The 19,790-nt window shown below is 45.4% G+C and overlaps 1 protein-coding gene across 2 annotated transcripts in view; it reads left to right on the top strand.

Annotated features, from left to right (window-relative positions):
- Positions 1 to 7,514, top strand: part of BMF (Bcl2 modifying factor) — a 28,064-nt gene extending 20,550 nt beyond the window's left edge. For both annotated transcript variants that reach the window (XM_021009342.2, XM_021009340.2), the window contains one exon: positions 7,268 to 7,514. In XM_021009342.2, coding sequence (XP_020865001.1) covers positions 7,268 to 7,369 — 102 coding nt within the window. In that variant the 3' untranslated portion in view covers positions 7,370 to 7,514. The remainder of the gene's footprint in view (positions 1 to 7,267) is intronic.
- The last annotated feature ends 12,276 nt before the right edge of the window (positions 7,515 to 19,790 follow it).

The following is a 19,790-nucleotide window of genomic DNA, read 5'->3' as shown; positions in this document are numbered from 1 at the left end:
GGGTTGTGTGCAGTCTTACTCCTGGGATTGTGGTGCTCCATGATGAATCCTTGCCACGTACAACATCCCTGAAAGACTATTAGTGTTAGAAAGATGGGTTCTTGTGGTAGCAGGCACTTTGCAAATCATCGAAAACATGGCACAGTTTATTTCTTTGCCAGCATTAATATAACTCTTTTAAGTTTTTTCTAAATTTTTTTCGGGGGGGGGCTAGGCAGTGGGGTTAAGTGACTTGCCCAGGGTCACACAGCTAGTAAGTGTTATGTGTCTGAGGCCAGATTTGAACTCAGGCCCTCCTGCATCCAGGGCTGGTGCGCTATCCACTGTGCTACCTAACTGCCCCTCTTTTAAGTTTTGCAAAGCACGTTATAAATGTTTCATTTGATCCTTACAACCACCCTGGGATGTAGGTGCTATTATTATTACCCGTACTCTTAATTCCAGTGCTTTCCTGCTTTTAATTGTTTCCTATTGATCCTGTATATGTTTGTTTGTATGTTGTCTCCTCCATTAGATTGTAAGCTCCTTGAGGACAGGGATTATCGTTTGCCTCTTACTACAGCGGCTGGCACATAGTAGGTGCTTAATGAATATGTATTGATTATCCCCATCTTACAGAAGAGGAAACAGAGGCCCAAGGAGATCAAGTCACTTGCTTAGAGTCATACAGCTAGTAAGTGTATGAGGCTGGATTTGAATTTGGGTCTTCCAGACTTCAGATCTGGGACTCTATTTACTCATTGCACCTGAGAAGTATAAATACAGCAGGCTACCCAAGTACCAGATTTGGAGTCAGAGGAGCTGGGTTCGAGTCTCAGCTCTTGTCACTTACTACTGATATGCTCTTGGCTAAGTCCCTTTACTGTTTTGTGCCTCTGTTTCCTTATCTGTAAAAGAAGAAGGTTGGTTGGACTAGCTGTCCTCTCAAGTCCCTTCCAGCTCTAAATCTGACCATACAGTCTGTCCGTACATTGGCTTTTGTGGAGCTCAGTAAGCAGTTTAGGGCCTTGCCCTGTTGATCCTCCCTTTCCTGAATCAGCTCAGCCTTCCCGGGTGGACAGCAGTTCAGTTCCTCAGCCGATTCTGTGTCTCCACACACAATATTGGCATTACTCTCCAGAAATGAACTTAGAAGTGTTTTGGTTCCCAAGAATTCTTGGTGCTTTATAAGCCAAAATGCAGCTTCTCTGCTAGCGTTACCCATTAAGAAGGAAGCCTTTCCTAACTCCAGTGATTGCTAAGTTCCCTCCCCCACCCTCATCTCTATCTCCTTGCATCTACTTTGTATATACTTATTTAACAGGATGGGAAGCTGGGAAGCTGTCTACAGTGGATAGAGTGCTGGGCCTGGAGTTAGAAAGGCTCATCTTCCTGAATTCAAATCCAGACTCAGATACTTACTAGCTACATGATCCTGGGCAAGTCACTTAACCCTGTCTGCTTCAGGTCCTCGGCTGTGAAAATGAGCTGGAGAAGGAAATGGTAAACCATTCCAGTGTCTTTGCCAAGAAAACCCCAAAATGAGGTCACAAAGAGCTGGACACGACTGAACAACAACAACTTAACAGGAGGCTGGGGCAGTTCCTCGGGGGATCAATTAAGGTGGGGCAGCTGGGGAATGCTGGTGCTTCCGTCCACCAGTGGACGTTGTTTCTGGCTTTCTGATACACATGTTGGCTCCTCCAATAGAATGAATGTAGGCTCTCTGAGTGCTGGTACTGTTTTACTTGTTGTTTTTCAACTCTGGTACCAAGCCCAGTGTCTAACCGTGGACAGATTAATCGGCTCCCTATTGGGAATGGGAGAAATATTGAAGCACATAGAGACTTACTAGTTGTATTTGTAGAAGACATGGATATAGTAAGATAGCATATACCTTAGCAGACAGAGTTAGGATCCAAAGAGATCTTTACAGGCTTAGAATAGTGGGCTGACAAGAATAGGATGAAATCTAATGGAGATACATATGAAATCCTACCCTTGGATTAAAACATCACCTCGGCAAGTATGAGATGGGCAAGGGATAGCTACACAGTCATTCAATGGAAGGATTATCCAGCATGAGGTCTTAGTGCTTCACTTTTTTTGTGGGGAAGTCCAGTGAATCATATGGACCCTTTCCTTCTCAGGAGAATGTTCTTAAATGCTTAAAATAAAGTTCATGGAATTGCAAATGAAACCAATCATGATGAAATGTGGTTATCAAAACATTAAAAAAAAAAGTTCATGGACCCTAGAGTTAAGCACCCCTGATCTTGGGGTTTCAGTGGATCACAAGCTCAGTGCGAGTCAGCTCAGCAAAATGGCAGCCAAGAAAGCCAATGTGATTTTAGACTGAATTAAGGACAGCGTAATGTCCAGAACATAGGAAATCCCATTGCACGCTGTCCTGCTCAGATCAGAGCTAGAGCATTGTGCTCCATTCTGGATGCCACATTTTAGAAAGAACGATAGTAAGCTAGAGGGTGATCTAGAAGGCAGCCTGGTACAGTTGTCAGACCGTCTTCCTGCTTCTGCTCCCTACTCTTGCCTCAGACCAAGTACTCTAGCTCCAACCTTGGGGCCTTGTGCTCCTGATTGGTAGTGGGTCATCCAGGTCCCTCCGCACTAGATCCTCTGCTCTACACTTCCCTCATGCCGTCCTCCTTCTTTGTTTACACCCTCCCCATTTTTCACTGCTTGCTGTGAGGTCAGTAATCAAATCAATACTGCCATTCCTAGAAAGAACATTTCACTCTATTGTCCTCAGACTCCACTCATTATCTTTGCAACTTTTTAGAACAAGGCACTGTTTCCCGCCTTAGCCTGCACTCCCCTGTATTGTAGTCTTCCTCGTAGAACGGAAGCTCTTTGAAGTCAGGACCCGCGCTGCTTTTTGTGTTTCTGTTTGCAGCTCTAGGCACAGTGTTTGGCACAGAAGAAGTGCTTAGCGAATGCCTTTTCATTTATTGACTCATTCATCAGTGTGGGTTCCAGCCCTTCCTTTGGCACTTACTGCCATTGTGACCTTGTCAGCCCTGGATCTCAGCTTCCTCACTGTAACATGAAGAGGGCTAGCCTCTCAGTTTCCTTCCAGCTCTGAATCTATAATACTGTGAACCCGTGATGTGATGTTGTTCTGGAAGAGGACCAATGACATCATGAGGATGATGTCTTGATTTGCAAGTGAATAGGATTTAAGCGAGCCAGAGCAGTGCAAAGTCACCAGCCTCACACTCTCCTCCAGAGTCACCGGAGTCCAGTAGTGAGACATAGGTCAGGATGACTGGAGATGGCCCCCGATGCAGTGAGAGACGTTGGCCTCTTTTTGTTGTTGTTGAGGCAATTGGGGTTAAGTGACTTGCCCAGGATCACATAACTGGCGAGTATCTTGTGTCTGAGGCTGGATTTGAACTCAGGTCCTCCTGACTCCAGGGCTGGTGTTCTATCCGCTGTGCCATCTAGCTGCCCTGACCTTGGCCTTTTTGAGCTAAGTTAGTTTGTCCCAGTTAGTTTGAGGAAACACCCATTCAGTTATTTAAGGCAGGTAAGAATTGAGGCAAAAGATGGCCTAGTTTGCCTTCATAAAAGAATGAATCTTGAGAGGGGAAGACCCTCAGAGTTTCTGTTCAGAGCAGAAACAATTACTGTTTACACTTACTCTGAGCCATCAAAACCTAATGACCAATTGAGGCTTGGGCTGGGATGTATTATTGGCCAATCAGTGAGAACCATTGTGGTTTGGAATCCATGATGATGGAAGGCTGGGGGATGTTTGGCCTGGAAAGAGAAGACACAGTAGGGGGAGACACAGCAGGTGTCTTGAAGTCTTTGACAGGCTGCTGTTTGGAAGGGCATTTGATTTCTGCTGGCAGGGCAAGGAGCAGTGAGTGGAAGGCGAGAGGCGGCAGAGTGAAGGTTCGGTTGAATAGAAAGAAACCCTCTCATTGTTAGGAAGTTACCTAGAAGTCTAATGGGCAGCTTGGGGAGTGCATTCCCCTTCATGGAGGTCTTTGACCATGGGAGATATTGTGCTGGGGATTCTTGATCTGGGTTAAGTTAGTTGTCAGTCTAACCTTCCAGCCAAGATCCTGGAGATGGGTCAGCGGCACATCCTGGAATGGAGTTCCAGGTGTTTGGTCAACAGGGCCTAGGTCCATAGCTGTATCACTGCAAGGGACCTCCCAAGGCCATCTGGTCCAACCCCCTTGATTTGTTTTTTTAACTGATTTTTAGTTTTCAACATTCACTTCGGTAAGCTTTTGAGTTTCAAATTTTCTCCCCCTGGGGCAGCTAGGTGGCCGGGTGGATAGAGCAGGGGCCCTGGATTCAGGAGAGCCTGAGTTCAGATCCAACCTCAGACACATAACACTTACTAGCTATGTGACCCTGGGCAAATCACTTAACCTCATTGCCTAGCCAAATAAATAAATAAATAAATTTTCTCCCTCTTCTCCTCCTCCTCGCCCGTGCAATCTGATATAGGCTCTACTTACACATTCATATTAAGCATATTTTCCCATTTGTCATGTTGTAAAGAAGAATTCGAACTAATGGGAGGAACCATGAGAATGAAGTTCAATAAAACAAAACAACAAAGGAGAAGGAGAACAAATAGTATGCTTCCATCTGCATTCAAACTCCATAGTTCTTTCTCTGGATGTGGCTAGCATTTTCCATGGTGAGTCTTTTGGAGTTGTCTTAGATCCTTGCATTGCTGAGAAGGATTAAGTCTATCAAAGTTAGTCATTGCACAATGTGGTTGTTACTGTGTACAATGTTCTCCTGGTTCTGCTCACTTCACTCAGCATCAGACCACACAAGTCTTTCTAGGTTTTTCTGAAGTCAGCCTGTTCATCATTTCTTATAGCACAGCAGTATTCCATTAACATTCATATACCACAACTTGCTCAGCCATTTCCCAGTTGATGGTCATGCCCTCAATTTCCAATTCTTTGCCACCACAGTGAGAGCTGCTATAAATATTTTTGTGCATGTGGGTTCTTTTCCCGTTTTTATGATCTCTTTGGGATACAGCCCTAGAAGTGGTATTACTGGCAACCTCCTTGTTTTATGGATGAGAAAACTGGGACCTAGGGAGGCAACTTGCCCAAGATCCCATAGGGAGTCAATTTCATAGGGGGATTTGAACCCAGGTCTTTGACTCCAGAGCTGGACCTCTCCTACCATACCCTGCTACCTCTGCTGTGGTTTTGAGTTGGTTTCCTGCTGTGTTCTTCACTCCCAGTGAAAAGAAGGAGCAGGTGGTCTACTCTGATAATACAAGAGGGGTAGTGTGGTGGAAACAGGAGGATTCAGCTTTATCGCTTCCCTGGAGGTGGGGGTTGATTGTGAAGGTCAAAGGTTGTGTGTAGGAGAATGGGGGAAGCCTTCACCAGGGGAGCAGCAACCTGACCCACCTGAAGAGCAGCTTTTTATGTCCTTCCTTGTGGCACCACCCAGACTTAGCAGCTGTGTCCCCCTGCAGCTGGGGGAAGGGGCCAGAAGAGGTCTGCTGGGCTGCTGCCTACCTGAATAGTCAAGTTTGCATCTGAGCCCTTTTTCATGCTGCTTTACTCTAACCAGATTCTAAGGCCAGCGTGTGTTTCCTCATTTACCGTCTTTGTTTACAAAACAGGAGGAAGTTATCAGTCTCCCCCTGAAGCGTATCTGAAGGCCTCCTTCAGTGTCACATCCCTGTTTTCCCTTGGGCTCCTACGTGATTTCTAATCGTCTACCCCTCCTTTCCAGCTGATTATCCCTCTGGGTAGGGGAGAGGAATGCTATTGCTTACTGGGCTCTAAGACTTCTCTTCAAGGGCATCTCTTTGCTCTTCGTGGTGAAACCACTCAGGCCAGGGACCCTAGAAGGTATCTTTTATCTCTGTGGCCAAGGTCAAAGGGGAGGGAGAACCTAAGGAAATTCACCTATGCTAAGGGAGAACGTGGGGAAGGTTGGTTGCCAGATGGTATTGCTATTGGTATTGGCCTGGGAGTCAGGAAATTTGGGGTCAGTTTCCAGTTCTGCTGGAACTGACTCACTATGTGATTTTCAGGCCATCTGACTCATACCCTGAGTCGCCTGGTGCTATGGTTGAAGCCTCCTTTAAAGAGGAGGTTCAAGTCCCCTGGGAAAACATTTTATGAAATTTCTCTTCAAATGCTTATTTGCTGACTGAGCCATTGCAGAAGCTCCAGTACATCGGGTTCCTCATTGCAGGTTCTGATGGGGCTTTCCACCATGTTCTCCCTCCAGGACACACTCCCCCAACCCAGTCCTCTGGCTGGATAAGGAGAGAAGTCTATCTTTCTTGAACAAAGACCCTCCTAGCCAATGGGCGATTGGAGGTGGAGGAGTGCCCGCTCTCTCCAGTCCCTACTGAGCTCCCAAAAATGTTACCTGTTTGAGTAGGACACGAGCAGGCGCCCTGGAGACCACTGACCCCTGAGCTTTGCCTCCAGTGTTCGGGCCTAACAGTAGGACCTGGGATAACCTCCGGGAGTGTAGTGTGCACGCTTTGTTTTTGTTTTGTTTTCAAGTATGCTCTTGCTTAAGGTTTAATTGGCTCCAGTCAGTAGGAAAGGGCTCCAAGAGGGATTATTTATGGCTTACTGTCAAGAATAGCTATAAAAAGGGCAGGACTGAGCTGGAGATGCTGGGAAGGGAAAGCAGGGGGAGCGGGAGCCTGCACAGGAGAGAGAGAGAGAGAGAGAGAGAGAGAGAGAGTGTGTGTGTGTGTGTGTGTGTGTGTGTGTGTGTTTGCACTGGATGAAATCAGATTTTTGCTGCCTCAGCAGTGTGGTTTAAATTGAAGATTAACCCTTTGACCTTCACAGTGTCAAATCACTTGCAGATGGAGACTCCCTCCCCTCTCCCTCTCCACTCCCTTGTTCTCTGTGTTACTTTGGGGGGAAAAGGGGCACTTTTTTTCCCTTTCTTTCTAAAAAAAGTTTGTTGTTAGTGCAGCTGGGGTTTGAGAGGCTCAGGAGCCAATCTGATTAAAAACAGCTCTTGGCTAAACTCTGTAAAATCTTGCAAGCAGGAGAGGGAAAGAAGTTTAATCCTCTTGTGCACAATGCCTAAAGAGTCTGGTCTTTTCTTTTTAATGTTAGAAGGACAATTGTTTTTGGAGAACTTAACTTTCTCTTCTCCATCACCCTTTTTTCTCCCCTCCTTTTTTCAGCTTGCTGTATTGATAGGATTAAAGTGCCTGCCCCATGAAATGTGGAACTGAACTTTTATTGGAGTTGATATGGGACTTAGGTGGACCTTTTTTTTTGTCTTCCAGCACCAGCAGAACCGAAACCATGTGTGGTGGCAGATCCTCCTCTTCCTTCACAATTTGGCCTTGAACAGAGAGGAGAACAGGAATGGGGCAGGCCCTAGGTGAGACGTTGCTGCCCCTCTCTGTGTGTGGACCACAGGGAGAGCTCCACTTCCACTCCTACTCCTGGAGCAGGACATCGGGCAGAACTCCAGGAAAACTGGCACTGTGTCTTGTGAAGTTTTTTTTATTATTATTATTTTGAAAATTTTTTGTTTGTTTCTGGGGTTTTGTTTGTTTTATTATCTTTATGTACATAAGACCAATTCAACAAGGGACATTTGCTCTGCTCCCAGTTATCTCCCAGGCTGGGGAGCCTTGGTCAAACACTGTTGGAGGAATGGCTGGTGTATCTGTGTGGATGAGACCTTCTGCTGGCTCCTGGCAAATGGACCTTTGAGGCAGCAGGTGTTGAAGATGACCATCAACTAGTCCTTTCTGGGAAGGATGACATCTTCCCAAGGATAGTGCTAACGAATGAAGAGGGAGTTGGGTTGGACTCCTCCCAGTTCACAAGAACCAGCTCTTCTCCGTGGCTGATGTTTGGCATAGATTCTAATGCCCAAGCTTGGAGTCTGGGTTTGTGTGAGGAAAAACAAACCAGATGTGCTGACATCAGTCCTGTGTTGGTCACCTTACCCGGCTTCTCCCATGGTCCCCTTTCCAGCAGCTCTTTACTGCAGATTGTGGCTGTGAATTCCTTCCCCTCAGAGTGAAGATAGGTTTGCTGAGCCCAATACAGATCAGGACTCGGCGGTAGCATTGTTCTGACCACTGTCATTTGAGTGTAATGGAAATTTACTCAAGAGGGCTTCCATCTTGGATATACAGCCATCAAGGACTAAAGGGTTAGCAAGTTCAGCAGTCACTTAATTGGTTACAAATCCAGGTTCAACCCTGACCAGTGGCAGCCCCAGAGGATGTAATCCCATGGAGGGCTGCCTCAAGATCTCTAGCATCACTCACAAGGACTGTGGATGGGTGGGTAAGGCCACTCTGGCATTCCCAGGGATTGTATTGGGTCCACAGCTGCATGAGGCCTGCTATAGAGTGAACCAAACTTATAAGCAGGCTCTGGGTCTGGCAGTGACCCAGAACTGATAAGAACATTTTCTTCTAGGAACTAGAAGTCACTCAAAAGTAAATTGACCTTCATCTTGAAATAAGCAGAGTGGTCAGTCAGCTTGTTGCAGCAGCTTCCTTAGTAGGAAAAGGGGAGGTGGAGGGCTGGCAGCTTCTCTTTGGAAAGCCACTCTGTGAGCACAGGAGAACCATGGTTTAAAATTCTTGGTTATGTGGGGCACTAGACAAGTAACCATTTCCCCATTTATTGGTGGGAAAGAAGTGTCAGGCCTTGAGGAAGATGAAATTTCTGGCTTCTATGGAATTCTGCACCATCCTCCTTTGTACCTAATGCTAGGTGGGAAAAAACAAGGCATAAGGAGTACAGGTGGTTAGTGGCTTTTATCTGCTGAACTATGGTTTTTGTGTTTTGTTTTGTTTTTTGTGGAACAAAAGATGGAGCAGAGTTCAAGGCCGGTTTCAGGTGTCTCCTCGTTTCTCCATCTTCCCCTGGGTATAACTCTTCTGCACTTGTCTGTCTGTTTTTCTCCCTGACTCCACCAAAGAAAGCAATCAGAATGGCTGCCTGGTATCTCTTGAGTGAGGTGTGGTCTGAAGAGGGAACAGGAAACACGTTAATCAACCATCTCAAATTTAAATTATACTTTGGGAGAAAAGTCTCCAAGAAGGGATCCAGTTTGGTGCTAAAGGAACTTGGTTCATGGAAGAAGATGTTCTCTCTGGGCAGAGAAGGCTCCCATCAGAAATGGAAGATGGGCTGCTATCTCTCTTTTCTTTCAGCACCAGATCACCCTCAGGACTAGTGGGGTTGAGGAGACATTAGGTCAGTCTGTGGAGCAGGCTGCTGACTTGGTGCTTTTGTTGAGCCTAAGACTAGAAGACATCGCTGGTGTTAGGTCCCTTCTGCTTGGATTCCATGGTGTCTCATCCCAAGGCCTCCCCTGCTATAGCCTGGAATCTCATCTCAGGGTACACAACTGTATTTTTTTGGCTAAGAAAGTTAGCTTGTGGTGAACAAAGAGAAGTCTCCCAGGGAACTGGGGCTGGGAGGCAGGCCTTTGGGAAGGGGTCCTTTCACCTGCCCATCTTTTAACCAGTACTGCTCTTCCCCTAAACGTTGCCATTGGGACTCTGGCATCCTTTCCAAAGTGTGATGGATGTATGTGCATCCTCTTCCTTTTGTGAATCAAGGCCAAGGTAACTGAGTGCTCTGACTCCAACTGTTACAAACAATCTAAGTAACTAGGAGTTTGCCGGCCTACCGCTACTCCTCCATGCTGGAGAGGGAAGAGAAGGGGTAGCATTGTCCTTATGCCTCATTTCCACCTGGGGTCCTTGAAGTTGGGCTTTGAAGGCGAAATCTTTACTCTTCTGTCTTGCAGAAGCTTTCCCCTTCTTTTCCCTCCTCAACTCTATCCCGTATGTGTGGGATCAGTGCTTGGTTTCTTGTGGTTTTTCTCTCAAGCTGAGCCATAGAGTCCTTGTGACTGGGGCAGGGGCTGCTCAAGCCACAGCAGGCGATCCCACCCCCCACCACCCCACCTCTTCACCTACTGACTCACTGAATTCATCCTACCCATCCCACCCTCATCTACAGCCTCCCTTCCCTCTCTCCCCTCAAAATTGCTAACTGATGTGAGGTCAGGAACGAGTGTATCCTCAGACAAGCCTGGGCAAAATTTGAAAACTAAATGGAGGAGACTGGAAGGGGGAGGAAAGGGCTGATTTTGTATTGTTTAGGATTCTATCCCCTGCTTTCCCCACCTCCCGCCGAATGAAAAGGCTGGAATGGTTCCTAGGTCTGGCCTCTGAGACACTCCCTCCCCCCAGTAGCCTGGCTGCCTTTTGGGGCGGGGAGGTGGAAGGGGAGCAGGCCAGAGAAGTGACCTGTAACCGGCTGAAGACTGGAGTGGGGTAGTGAGGGGAGGACAAAGCCATATTATTCATCCTGGAATTTCTCTTGGGAGCCCCCTTGTCACTATCAGTGCAGTCCCCTGGCTCAGGAGCTTGGCGTCCCAGAATTAGAGGTCTATAGCTGCTGCAGTGGATCAGCCAAAGATGGGAGCAAGATGGTTTGTGTAACAGCCTGGGGCCAAACCCTGGGACTCCTTTTCTCAGTGGAGTTGGTTGGATTTGAAAAGGAAGGGGGAGGGGGTATCTGAGACGTACTCTCCTCCTCCTCCCCCAAGAGTTGAGAAGCAGAAATAAGTGTCTGTGTGAGCCTCCCACTCTTGGGTCTCTAGGGAGTTGACCTCTCTACAGCCTTCTACTCTTGCTCAATCCAAAGTGGAAAAAAATCACCTCCCAATGACCTACAAACCAGTCCCCTAGTGGGGTGTGTTTGTGTTCAGAGCGGACAACTGTGGCTTCTAAGCACTGGGAGGACTTAGTGCAACCCAACTGGCCTGTTGCAGACGTCAGGACTGTTCTCCTGGCCCCACCACATTGAATGCACTGGAACGTGTATGTGCTTTTTGTATGTATGTGTGTATGTGTGTATGCATGTATGTGAGAAAGGGACACAGACAGAAACGGTGCTCCTGCCAGCTGTCAGGGGAAGGATCTGATCCTTCACTGTGGCTACTTTCTGGGAAGTGAGAACTGGGGAAACCATTCCTATGCCTTTCATTTCATGAGATTGCCTGCTTTTAGGGGGAAGTTGTTTTTTTTTTTTTAATGGGGGGAAGAGTAAGAGAAGAAACGGGAATGGGATGGCTTAAGATACATGTGGGTGTCTGGTGTTTGCTGCAAATCATATGCTGAAGAGCCTTGTCCTGGAACTTCCCTGAGTCAGAGGCTCCTACTGGGAAGGACAGGGTGGATCCCAGTTCTTGGGAGGATAGGAGATAGTAGGAATCCCCCCCCCCGCCCCCATTTCTCTGAGGGCCTTAAGGCAGTTTGCTCACTTGTGGGGACTGGAGGGATACCCAGGCACCAGGGCTGGCAGTAAGTATTTAGGATCTGATGGGGACTCCAGCTCAAGCAGCTTCCCAGGGCCTTCCTTTGTGGTTGTGACTGACTTCCTGACTTGCTTCTAATGCCATGGTTTTGCTGCTTCCTGGGCTGCTGCCAGTGCTGGGCAGAGAAGGTTTTTCTAACTGGTGCTTAGCCCTTGGTGCTCAGTGCCCTCTGGAGATAGGGCATGCGCTCCACACGTTCTCTCTCCACAGCTGGCAGACCTCATCTGCTTGAATTGAAGTGGCCCTGCTCGGAGAAGCTGGCCAGCTGGCTAACCTCCTGTCTTCTTCCCTCTCAATCCACACCAACTGGGCTATTCCCAAGAGGCATAGACCCCATTTCTCTGCTGTGGATGGAGACCCAGTGAGAATGTAGCATTGTGTTCCCCCTGCTGATGTAGCTGCAGGACTCTGCCCTTTGCCTCCTGCGACCTGGCAGGGAAGGAGGGAGGGAAGGAGAATTGGGGGAGGGGGAAGAGGGAGGGGAATTGGGGAAAGGGAGCCTGTTTTGTATCTGTACAGTATACTGCCTTTATGTTCTTCACACGCATATATATATGTGTATATATATATATGGAGTCTTTTTTTCAACTGGTACAATTTTTAATAAAATCATTTAAAGCAAAGATGTCCTCTCTTGTCTATTCCGTTGTACGAATTTTTTTTTTGGTTTGTTTGTTTTTTAAGCAGCAGCGATGCTATGATATGGGCGATAGCCAGGGTTACAAGGTCCGTTCTCAGCTGCCTCTTTGTATAACCTTAGGGAAATTGGTATTGCCTTTGCCTTCTTGTCAATGAGAACATTTCTGATTGTTTTTTGGTGCTGTGAAAAACAAAACAACAAAAAATACAGCACTTGTGGGGGAGGGGCAGGTTGTGGAGGCCTGGATTCTAGTCCAGGCCTTGATGCTAACTCACTCTGTGATCTTGGAGGAGATACTTCAGTTCTGGACCTTCGTCTTCTCATCAGCAGAAGCTGTGTGGTACAGTTGGAAAAACAAGAGCTCTAAAGTCAGAGAACCTGGGTTCGAGTGACACCTCTGATATTACTACCTGTGTGACCTTGGGCAAGCCACCTAACTTCAATGGGCCTCAGTTTCCTCACCTGTAAAATGAAGGTATTGGATGAGATGGCTTCTGAGACCTCTTCTGACTCTAGATCTGTGGTGCAATAATTAGGTGAAGTTAGAAAATTCCTTTTATATGAGTCCTAGATACTCTTAACTAAAATTAGAGTCCAACATTCTGGCTACTGAAGTGATTTCTCACCAAGGCAGCAAGGGAGGGAGAGCAGAGTCCAAAGAGTGACCTTGCTCAACATGACCCACAGTCAGACTGATGGTGTCAGATTCCTTCCTTTCACCATGGTAAAGTTTGAGGGGGTGTATTTGTTGTCGGGGGACTTGGGAAAGACAGCTGCTATTTTTACTAATCTTTTCTGGTTTGAAAAAAACATTTAAAATCTCATGTCAGAGGGCTCCCAAGGGGGAGCCAAACCAAATCCTACTCTTAGCAATCGTAGGTATGATGGTGGTTCTAAAGTTTTTCCTCATGGCTTCGCCCTGGGCCCAAATGGCCCAGAGTTCTTGGGCCACCATAACTTAGTAAGTTTTCAGTACTATAGTGGAAAGAACAGTGGATTTAGAGCAGAGGACCTGGGTTCCAGTCCCAACTCTGCCACTTACCTGTGTGACTTTTGGCAAATCACTGAATCACACTTGGCCTCCATACAATGAGAAGGTTGGGCCAGATGACCTTTAAGATCTTCCTGATCTAAATCTGGATTCTGATATGAAGAATAGCTATGTCAGTTTGGTAATTTCATAGGAGCTTAGGCTGTCAGTTCAACCTCCTGATTTTACAGTTGAGGAAACCAAGGGAAATGAAATGAGTTTTCATTTGGGTTTTGAAATGACTTAGTCCACTAGGGCTGCCAACTCTTGTTTGTGTTTCCATTTGTAAAATACTACGCGTTAGCTCAGTTCTGTGAGGAAACCAAGCCTAGTCTATTTTTAATGCAGAATAACTGCCCTTAACCCAGTAAAACCTGGTTATTTCCTGACCACTTTATATACCATAGAATCATACAATCTTGGAAGGGACCTCAGGACTCATTTAGTTCAACCCCTAACCAAATTAAGAACCCTATATAGAACATCTCAGCCTTCACTTAAAAACCTCTAGTAATGGAGAAACTTGCTTTGCTCCAAGATAGCCCATCCTAATTTTGAACAGCTCTCATTTTTAGTAAGTTATATCTCCCTATGACTTACACCTTAGTGGTTGTAGTTCTTTCCTCTGGGGCCACGTGGAAGAAGTCTAATCCTTTTTCTTTTCTTTTCTTTTTTCTTTTTAATTTTTTTTAATATAAATTTATTTATTTTTAGCTTTCAACATTCACTCCCCACAAGTTTTTGAATTCCAAATTTATACCCCATCTCCCCCCTCTTCCCACCCCAAGATGGCATGCATTCTGAATATCCCTTCCCCTAGTCTGTCCTCTCTTCTATCTCTCTCCCCTTCTGTTATCCCCTTCCCCTTCTATTTTCCTGTAGGGCAGGATAGACTTCTGTACCCCATTTCCTGTACTTCTTATTTCCCAGTAGCATGTGAAAACATTTTTTTAAACATATGTTTTTAAAACTTTAGGTTTCAAATTTTCTCTCTTCCTCCCTTCCCACCCACCCTCATTGAAAAGACAGGCAACTCAATATAGGTTGTACATGTACAGTTATGTAAAACATGTCCATAGTAGACATGTTGTGAAAAACTAACTCTATTTCCCTTAATCCTATCCTGCCCTCCCATTTATTCTATTCTTTCTTTTGACCCTGTCCCTCCTCAGAAGTATTTGCTTCTGATTACTCCCTTTCCCAGTCTGCCCTCCTCTCTATCATCCCCCTGCTCTCTTGTCCCCTTCTCCCCCTATTTTCCTGTAGAGTAAGACAGATTTCCATACCCAATTGAATGTGTATGTTATTCCCTCCTTAAGCCAAATCCTATGAGAATTTAAGATTCACTCATTCTCTCTCACTTTCCCCTGTTTCCCCTCCACTGTAAGAGACTTTTCTGTTCTTTTTTTGTGAGATAGTTTACCCCATTCTACCTCTCCCTTTCTTCTCCTCCGAGTATAATCCTCTCTCATCCCTTAATTTTATTCTCCAGATATGACCCCTTAATCTCCAATTCACCCTGTGCCCTCTATCTATCTATCTACATCTACTATATATATATATATTATATATATATATATATATATATATATATATGTAATTTTTTTCCTCCAGCTAGCCTAATACTGACAAATGTCTCACGAGTTATAAATATCATCTTTCCATGCAGGAATGTAAACAGTTCAACCTTAATATGTCTCTTATGATTTCTCTTTCCTGTTTACCTCTTCATGTTCCACTTGAGTCCTGTATTTGAAAGTCAGATTTTCTATTCAGCTCAGGTCTTTTCATCAAGAATGCTTGGAAGTCCTCTATTTCACTGAATGATGATTTTATCCCCTGAAGGATTATACTCAGTTTTGCTGGGTAGGTGATTCTTGGTTGTAATCCTATCTCCTTTGCCCTCTGGAATATTATATTCCATGCCCTGTGGTCCTTTAATGTAGAAGCTGCTAAATCTTGTGTTATCCTGATTGTGTTTCCACAGTACTTGAACTGTTTCCTTCTGGCAGCTTGTAATATTTTCTCCTTGACCTGGGAACTCTGGAATTTGGCTACAATATTCCTAGGAGTTTTCCTTTGGGGATCTCTTTCAGGAGGAGATCTGTGGAGTCTTTCAATTTCTACTTTGCCCTCTGGTTCTGATATATCAGGGCAGTTTTCCTTGATAATTTCTTGAAATATGATGTCCAATAATTTTTAAATTCTCTCTCCTGGATCTATTTTCCAGGTCATTTGTTTTTCCAATGAGATATTTCACATTGTTTTCTAATTTTTCATTCTTTTGGATTTGTTCTACTGTGTCTTGATTTCTCATAAAGTCACTATCTTCCAATTGCTCTATTCTAATTTTTAAGGAAGTATTTTCTTCAGTAAGCTTCTGGACTTCCTTTTCCATTTGGCCAATTTTTCTTTTTAGGGCATTCTTCTCCTCATTGGCTTTTTGGACCTCTTTTGCCATTTGGGTTAGGCTATTTTTTAAGGTGTTATTTTCTTCAGTATTTTTTTGGGTCTCCTTTAGCAGGCTGTTGACTTGTTTTTTGTGATTTTCTTGCATCACTCTCAGTTTTTCCTCTGCTTCCCTTACTTGCTTCTCAAAATCCCTTTTGAGCTCTTCCAAGGCCTGGGACTGATTCATATTTTTCTTGGAGGCTTTGGATGTAGGAGCTTTGACTTTGTTGTCTCCTTCTGGTTGTCTATTTTGATCTTCTTTGTCACCAAAGTAAGATTCTATGGTCTGACTCTTTTTGTGCTGCTTGCTCATGATCCCAGCCAATTACTTGAGTTTTAAACTCTTTGTCAAGGTAAGAGTCTGCTTCCAATGTGGAGAATGTATTGTCCCAAGCTTCAGGGGTTTGTATAGCTGTTTTCAGAGATACTTGTAGGGACCTATAAATTTTCAGTTCTTCCAAGGTGGTATGATAAGGGGCGAGGTATTTACTCCTTTCCTGGCCTGTGACCACAGGTATTCCTTTCTGTCCGTGACTGTGAGGAAGGGTTCCTCTCCACAGCCACGCCAAGCTCTACCATGCCAGCGTTCCTCCTCATCCCAGCACTGCAGCCCAGAACTGTGACCCAGATCCAAACAGGGGCAAAGCAAGAGATTCCTGCCTCAGCACTGGCAAAGAGATCCCTGGAGTCCCTCTCTGATCAGCCACTGGGCTCCCCCTCAGTCTGTGGGCCAGAAGCTTGGGAAGCAGCTGCTCCTGAGCCCAGAGCCACGCTCTTGGGGAATGGATCTGAAAACCCACCTTCCTGTCTCAGCACCGACAGAAACAGACTTTTCCCACTGACCTTCTAAGTTGTCTTTGGCATTTGTGGATTGAGGAGTCCGGAAACCTCCACAGCTGCCCACGATTCAGTCCTCTGAGGCCTGCTCCAGGTTCGCTGCAGCCTGTGTGCCCACGCCGTGCTGCGCTCCCGGCCCGGTGCGATACACCTTTCTGGGCTGGAAATTTGTTTCACTCTGTCTTTTTGTGGGTTCTGCTGCTTCAGAATTTGTTTAGAGCCATTTTTTATGGGTATTTGGAGGGGTTTGGAGGAGAGCTCAAGCAAGTCACTGCTTTCACTCCGCCATGTTGGCTCCCAGATTCTTCTAATCCTTTTTCCTTATGACAGCCCTTCAAATAGTGGAAGACAGGCCCTCAACCAAGTCTCTTGTCCAAGCTAAACAGACTCAGGTACTTCCACTGTTCCTCATCTGCTGGGATTTTGAGCATCCTCACTACCCCAGCTATCCTTTTCTGGATCTGTTCCAGCTTGTCAATATCTCTTCTAAAACGTGGCACCTAGAATCAGTTACAATTTTTCAAATGGGAGCTGAGTTGGGGAATTAAGTACCTCTGCTCTAAAGACTCCTACCAGTTTTACATCACGCAATTAGAAAACATATATGAAATGCCCACTGTGTTTCAGGTAGTGTTATCACCTGACAAAGAGACAATCACTTCCCACCCTTCTCGAGAACGTTGTTGTTCATCTTTGTTTTCCAGGAGGACTAATGATGTCTTGGGTGATGTCTTGACTTGCTCTTGAATTGGATTTAGGTGAAGCAGAGCTGTACCAAGTTGTCCGCCTCACTCTCTCTTTCTGAGTCATCAGAGTCCAGGGCAAGACAAAAGTCAAGATAACTGGTGATGGCCTGCGATGCAGTGGATGACCCTGGAGTCTTCAATGTCTGACCAAGCTCTAAGTGCTCCACAGTGCCTGCTTCAGCTGCCTTCGTGGCTGTTGGAACAAATTTGTTCTCATCCACCCGTTCCCCCTGTTAGGGGAAGTCTTCACATGCTTGGGATAGACATCTCCCTAACTCACTGAAGGGTTTGAGGCCTATCAGTTGCCTCCAACCTGACTTAGCGGATCTGCAGAGATGGTTTTATCCGGGGTATGGCTGTTGTGTGTGTTACAGCTTCGTGGAGCCACAGGTGAAAGTTGGGTGACCAAATGGACACAAAAGGTGGATGAGGAGCCCTGAAAAGGGCTCGGCAAGTATTCGCACCAGGTGTGCTACTCCTGTGGCTCACCATGAACATTATATTTCTATTAATGTAGCCCAGGATCACGTTGTGTTTTTTTTTAAACTAATTTCTATTGAGTTTTCTGTCCATTAAAACTCCGAGATCTTTTTTAGAAAGTGAATTATGCTGTGCCTACATTTTCTCTCTCTCGGTACCACCCAGTTGATTTTTTGAGCCCAAGCGTGGAATTTTCACTCATTTCAAGTGAATTTTATAGTGAGTGGAGAGCTAGCCTCAGTCGGGAAAACCTAGCTTCAGTTTTTTCCTCTGACATACCCTGGCTGTGTGATTCTGGGCACATCACCTCACTCCTCAGTGCCCCAGGCAACTAACCTTCTTAGACTCATAAAATGCAGAACAGCTCTGAGCTTTATCAGTACTGGGAATATCCTTACCCTGCCGACACCAAAGAAGTCACACATACAGAAAATTCATCTTATTAACTTGATTCATCCTCATTTTGCAGCCTGTTCGTCTTTTCAGATCCTGATCTGCCATCCGATGTGTTGGCTAGGTGGCACAGCGGATAGAGCCCTGGGCTTGGAATCAGGAAGACTCATTCATCTTCCTGTGTTCAAATCTGGCCTCAGACATTGACTAGCTGTGTGACCCTGGGCAAGTCACTTCACCCTGTTTGCCTCGGTTTCCTCATCTGTAAAATGAGCTGGAGAAGGAAATGGCCAATCACTCCAGTATCTTTGTCAAGAAAACCCCTCCTCATTTGATGTGAGGAGGCATCGGGTTGTTAGGTTAACCGTTCCATCATCAGTATTTTCAGCTATCAGCATTACTTGATCCAACATTTCACACCTGCTGCTTAGGGGTTTTCATCTGAGCGTCTCAAAACACACACTGCTACCTCTTCTTTTTAGAGATGGAAAGAGGGAGGTCGAAAGAGTAAAAGAAAAACAAGGTGGCAGAGCTTCCATTACTCCGCTTCCTAGAAAACCAAAACTCAAGTTCTTCCAGTTGCCTGAAAGGTGGTATTGCAGGGAGCCTGCTTTTCCTGTACCTTGTGGACCTTGTGCAGCAGGCCCCAGCTAAGTAAATGCTGTCGACTTCAGGGCGGATTTAGAAGACGCCTTTCATTGCTTATCAAGTTAAACTTGAGATAAAGGTCAGCAGCCCCACTCTAGTAATAAAGAGCGGACAGTGGCCATATAGCAAGGCTACGGTAGAGGCAGGGTCAAGAGCAATCATTCTTTGGCTGGATCCTACATTTAGTCCAGTGAGCCTTGCTACAGGGCTCTTAGCCCTCTGCTTCCTCCTATCAAAGGAAGGGCCATAACACTGACTCTGGACTCAGAGGCCTCGGATTCAAATCCTAATTCTTCTGCTGTGGAAAATCACTTCTATGTGCCTCAGGTTCCTCATCTGTAAAAGGATAAAGTAGTAATAATTTACAGTTTTGGAGCTGTAATGGATTTTAGAAGCTATCTAGTACAACACATCCATTTTACAGATAAGGAAACTGAGGCCCAGATCATAGGATCGTAGCTTGAGAGTTGGAAGCTTAAATCCATCTAATCCAATCCTTTTATTCTACAAAAATAGAAACCGAGTCCCAGAGAGCATCATAGGATCATAAATTTAGAACTGCAGGGGATCTTAGAGGTCATCTAGTCCAACCCTCTTTTACAGTTGAAGAAAATGAGGCCTAGTGATTTGCCTGAATCAAACAGCAACAGAGAGGTTCCTTGTATGCCAGAACTGGAATGGACTGCCTCAAAAAGTGAGAGATTCCCTCTAAACACTGGAGATTTTTAAGCAGAGACTGGATGACCCCTTGATTCTCACAAGTTTTCTTTTTTATGCTCTTTTCTTAATTGCATTTTTTTTTTTTAGGCAATCAGGGTTAACTGACTTGTCCACAGTAACATAGCTATTAAGGGTCTGATGCCGGATTTGAACTCAGGTCCTCCTGACTGCAGGACTGTGCTCTATCCACTGTACCACCTAGCTGTCCCAATTACATTTTTTTTTACAAACATTTAGTTTTCTCCCTTCCACTACCCCTTCCCAGTTGAACCATAAAAGAAAAAGGGAAATCCTCATGACAAATATACATAGTTCTACAAGAAAATTTCTGCCTTGGCCACATTCAAAAATGTACATCTCATTCTGTTTTTCAAGTCCATCTCCATAGCAGGAGATGGGGATTCATCTTTGGCCCTTCGGAATTAATGGTTTATCATTGCATCGATAAGAGTTCTAAAGTCATTCAAAGCTGTTTTTATTTATACTATTGTTGTCAAAT

The sequence above is a fragment of the Phascolarctos cinereus genome, unplaced genomic scaffold, assembly GCF_003287225.1.
Source record: "Phascolarctos cinereus isolate Bilbo 61053 unplaced genomic scaffold, phaCin_HiC Scaffold_3;HRSCAF=262, whole genome shotgun sequence".
Classification (NCBI taxonomy): domain Eukaryota; kingdom Metazoa; phylum Chordata; class Mammalia; order Diprotodontia; family Phascolarctidae; genus Phascolarctos; species Phascolarctos cinereus.
Note: the sequence above shows the minus strand (reverse complement) of the source record. Positions and strands in the feature narration are given on the sequence as shown.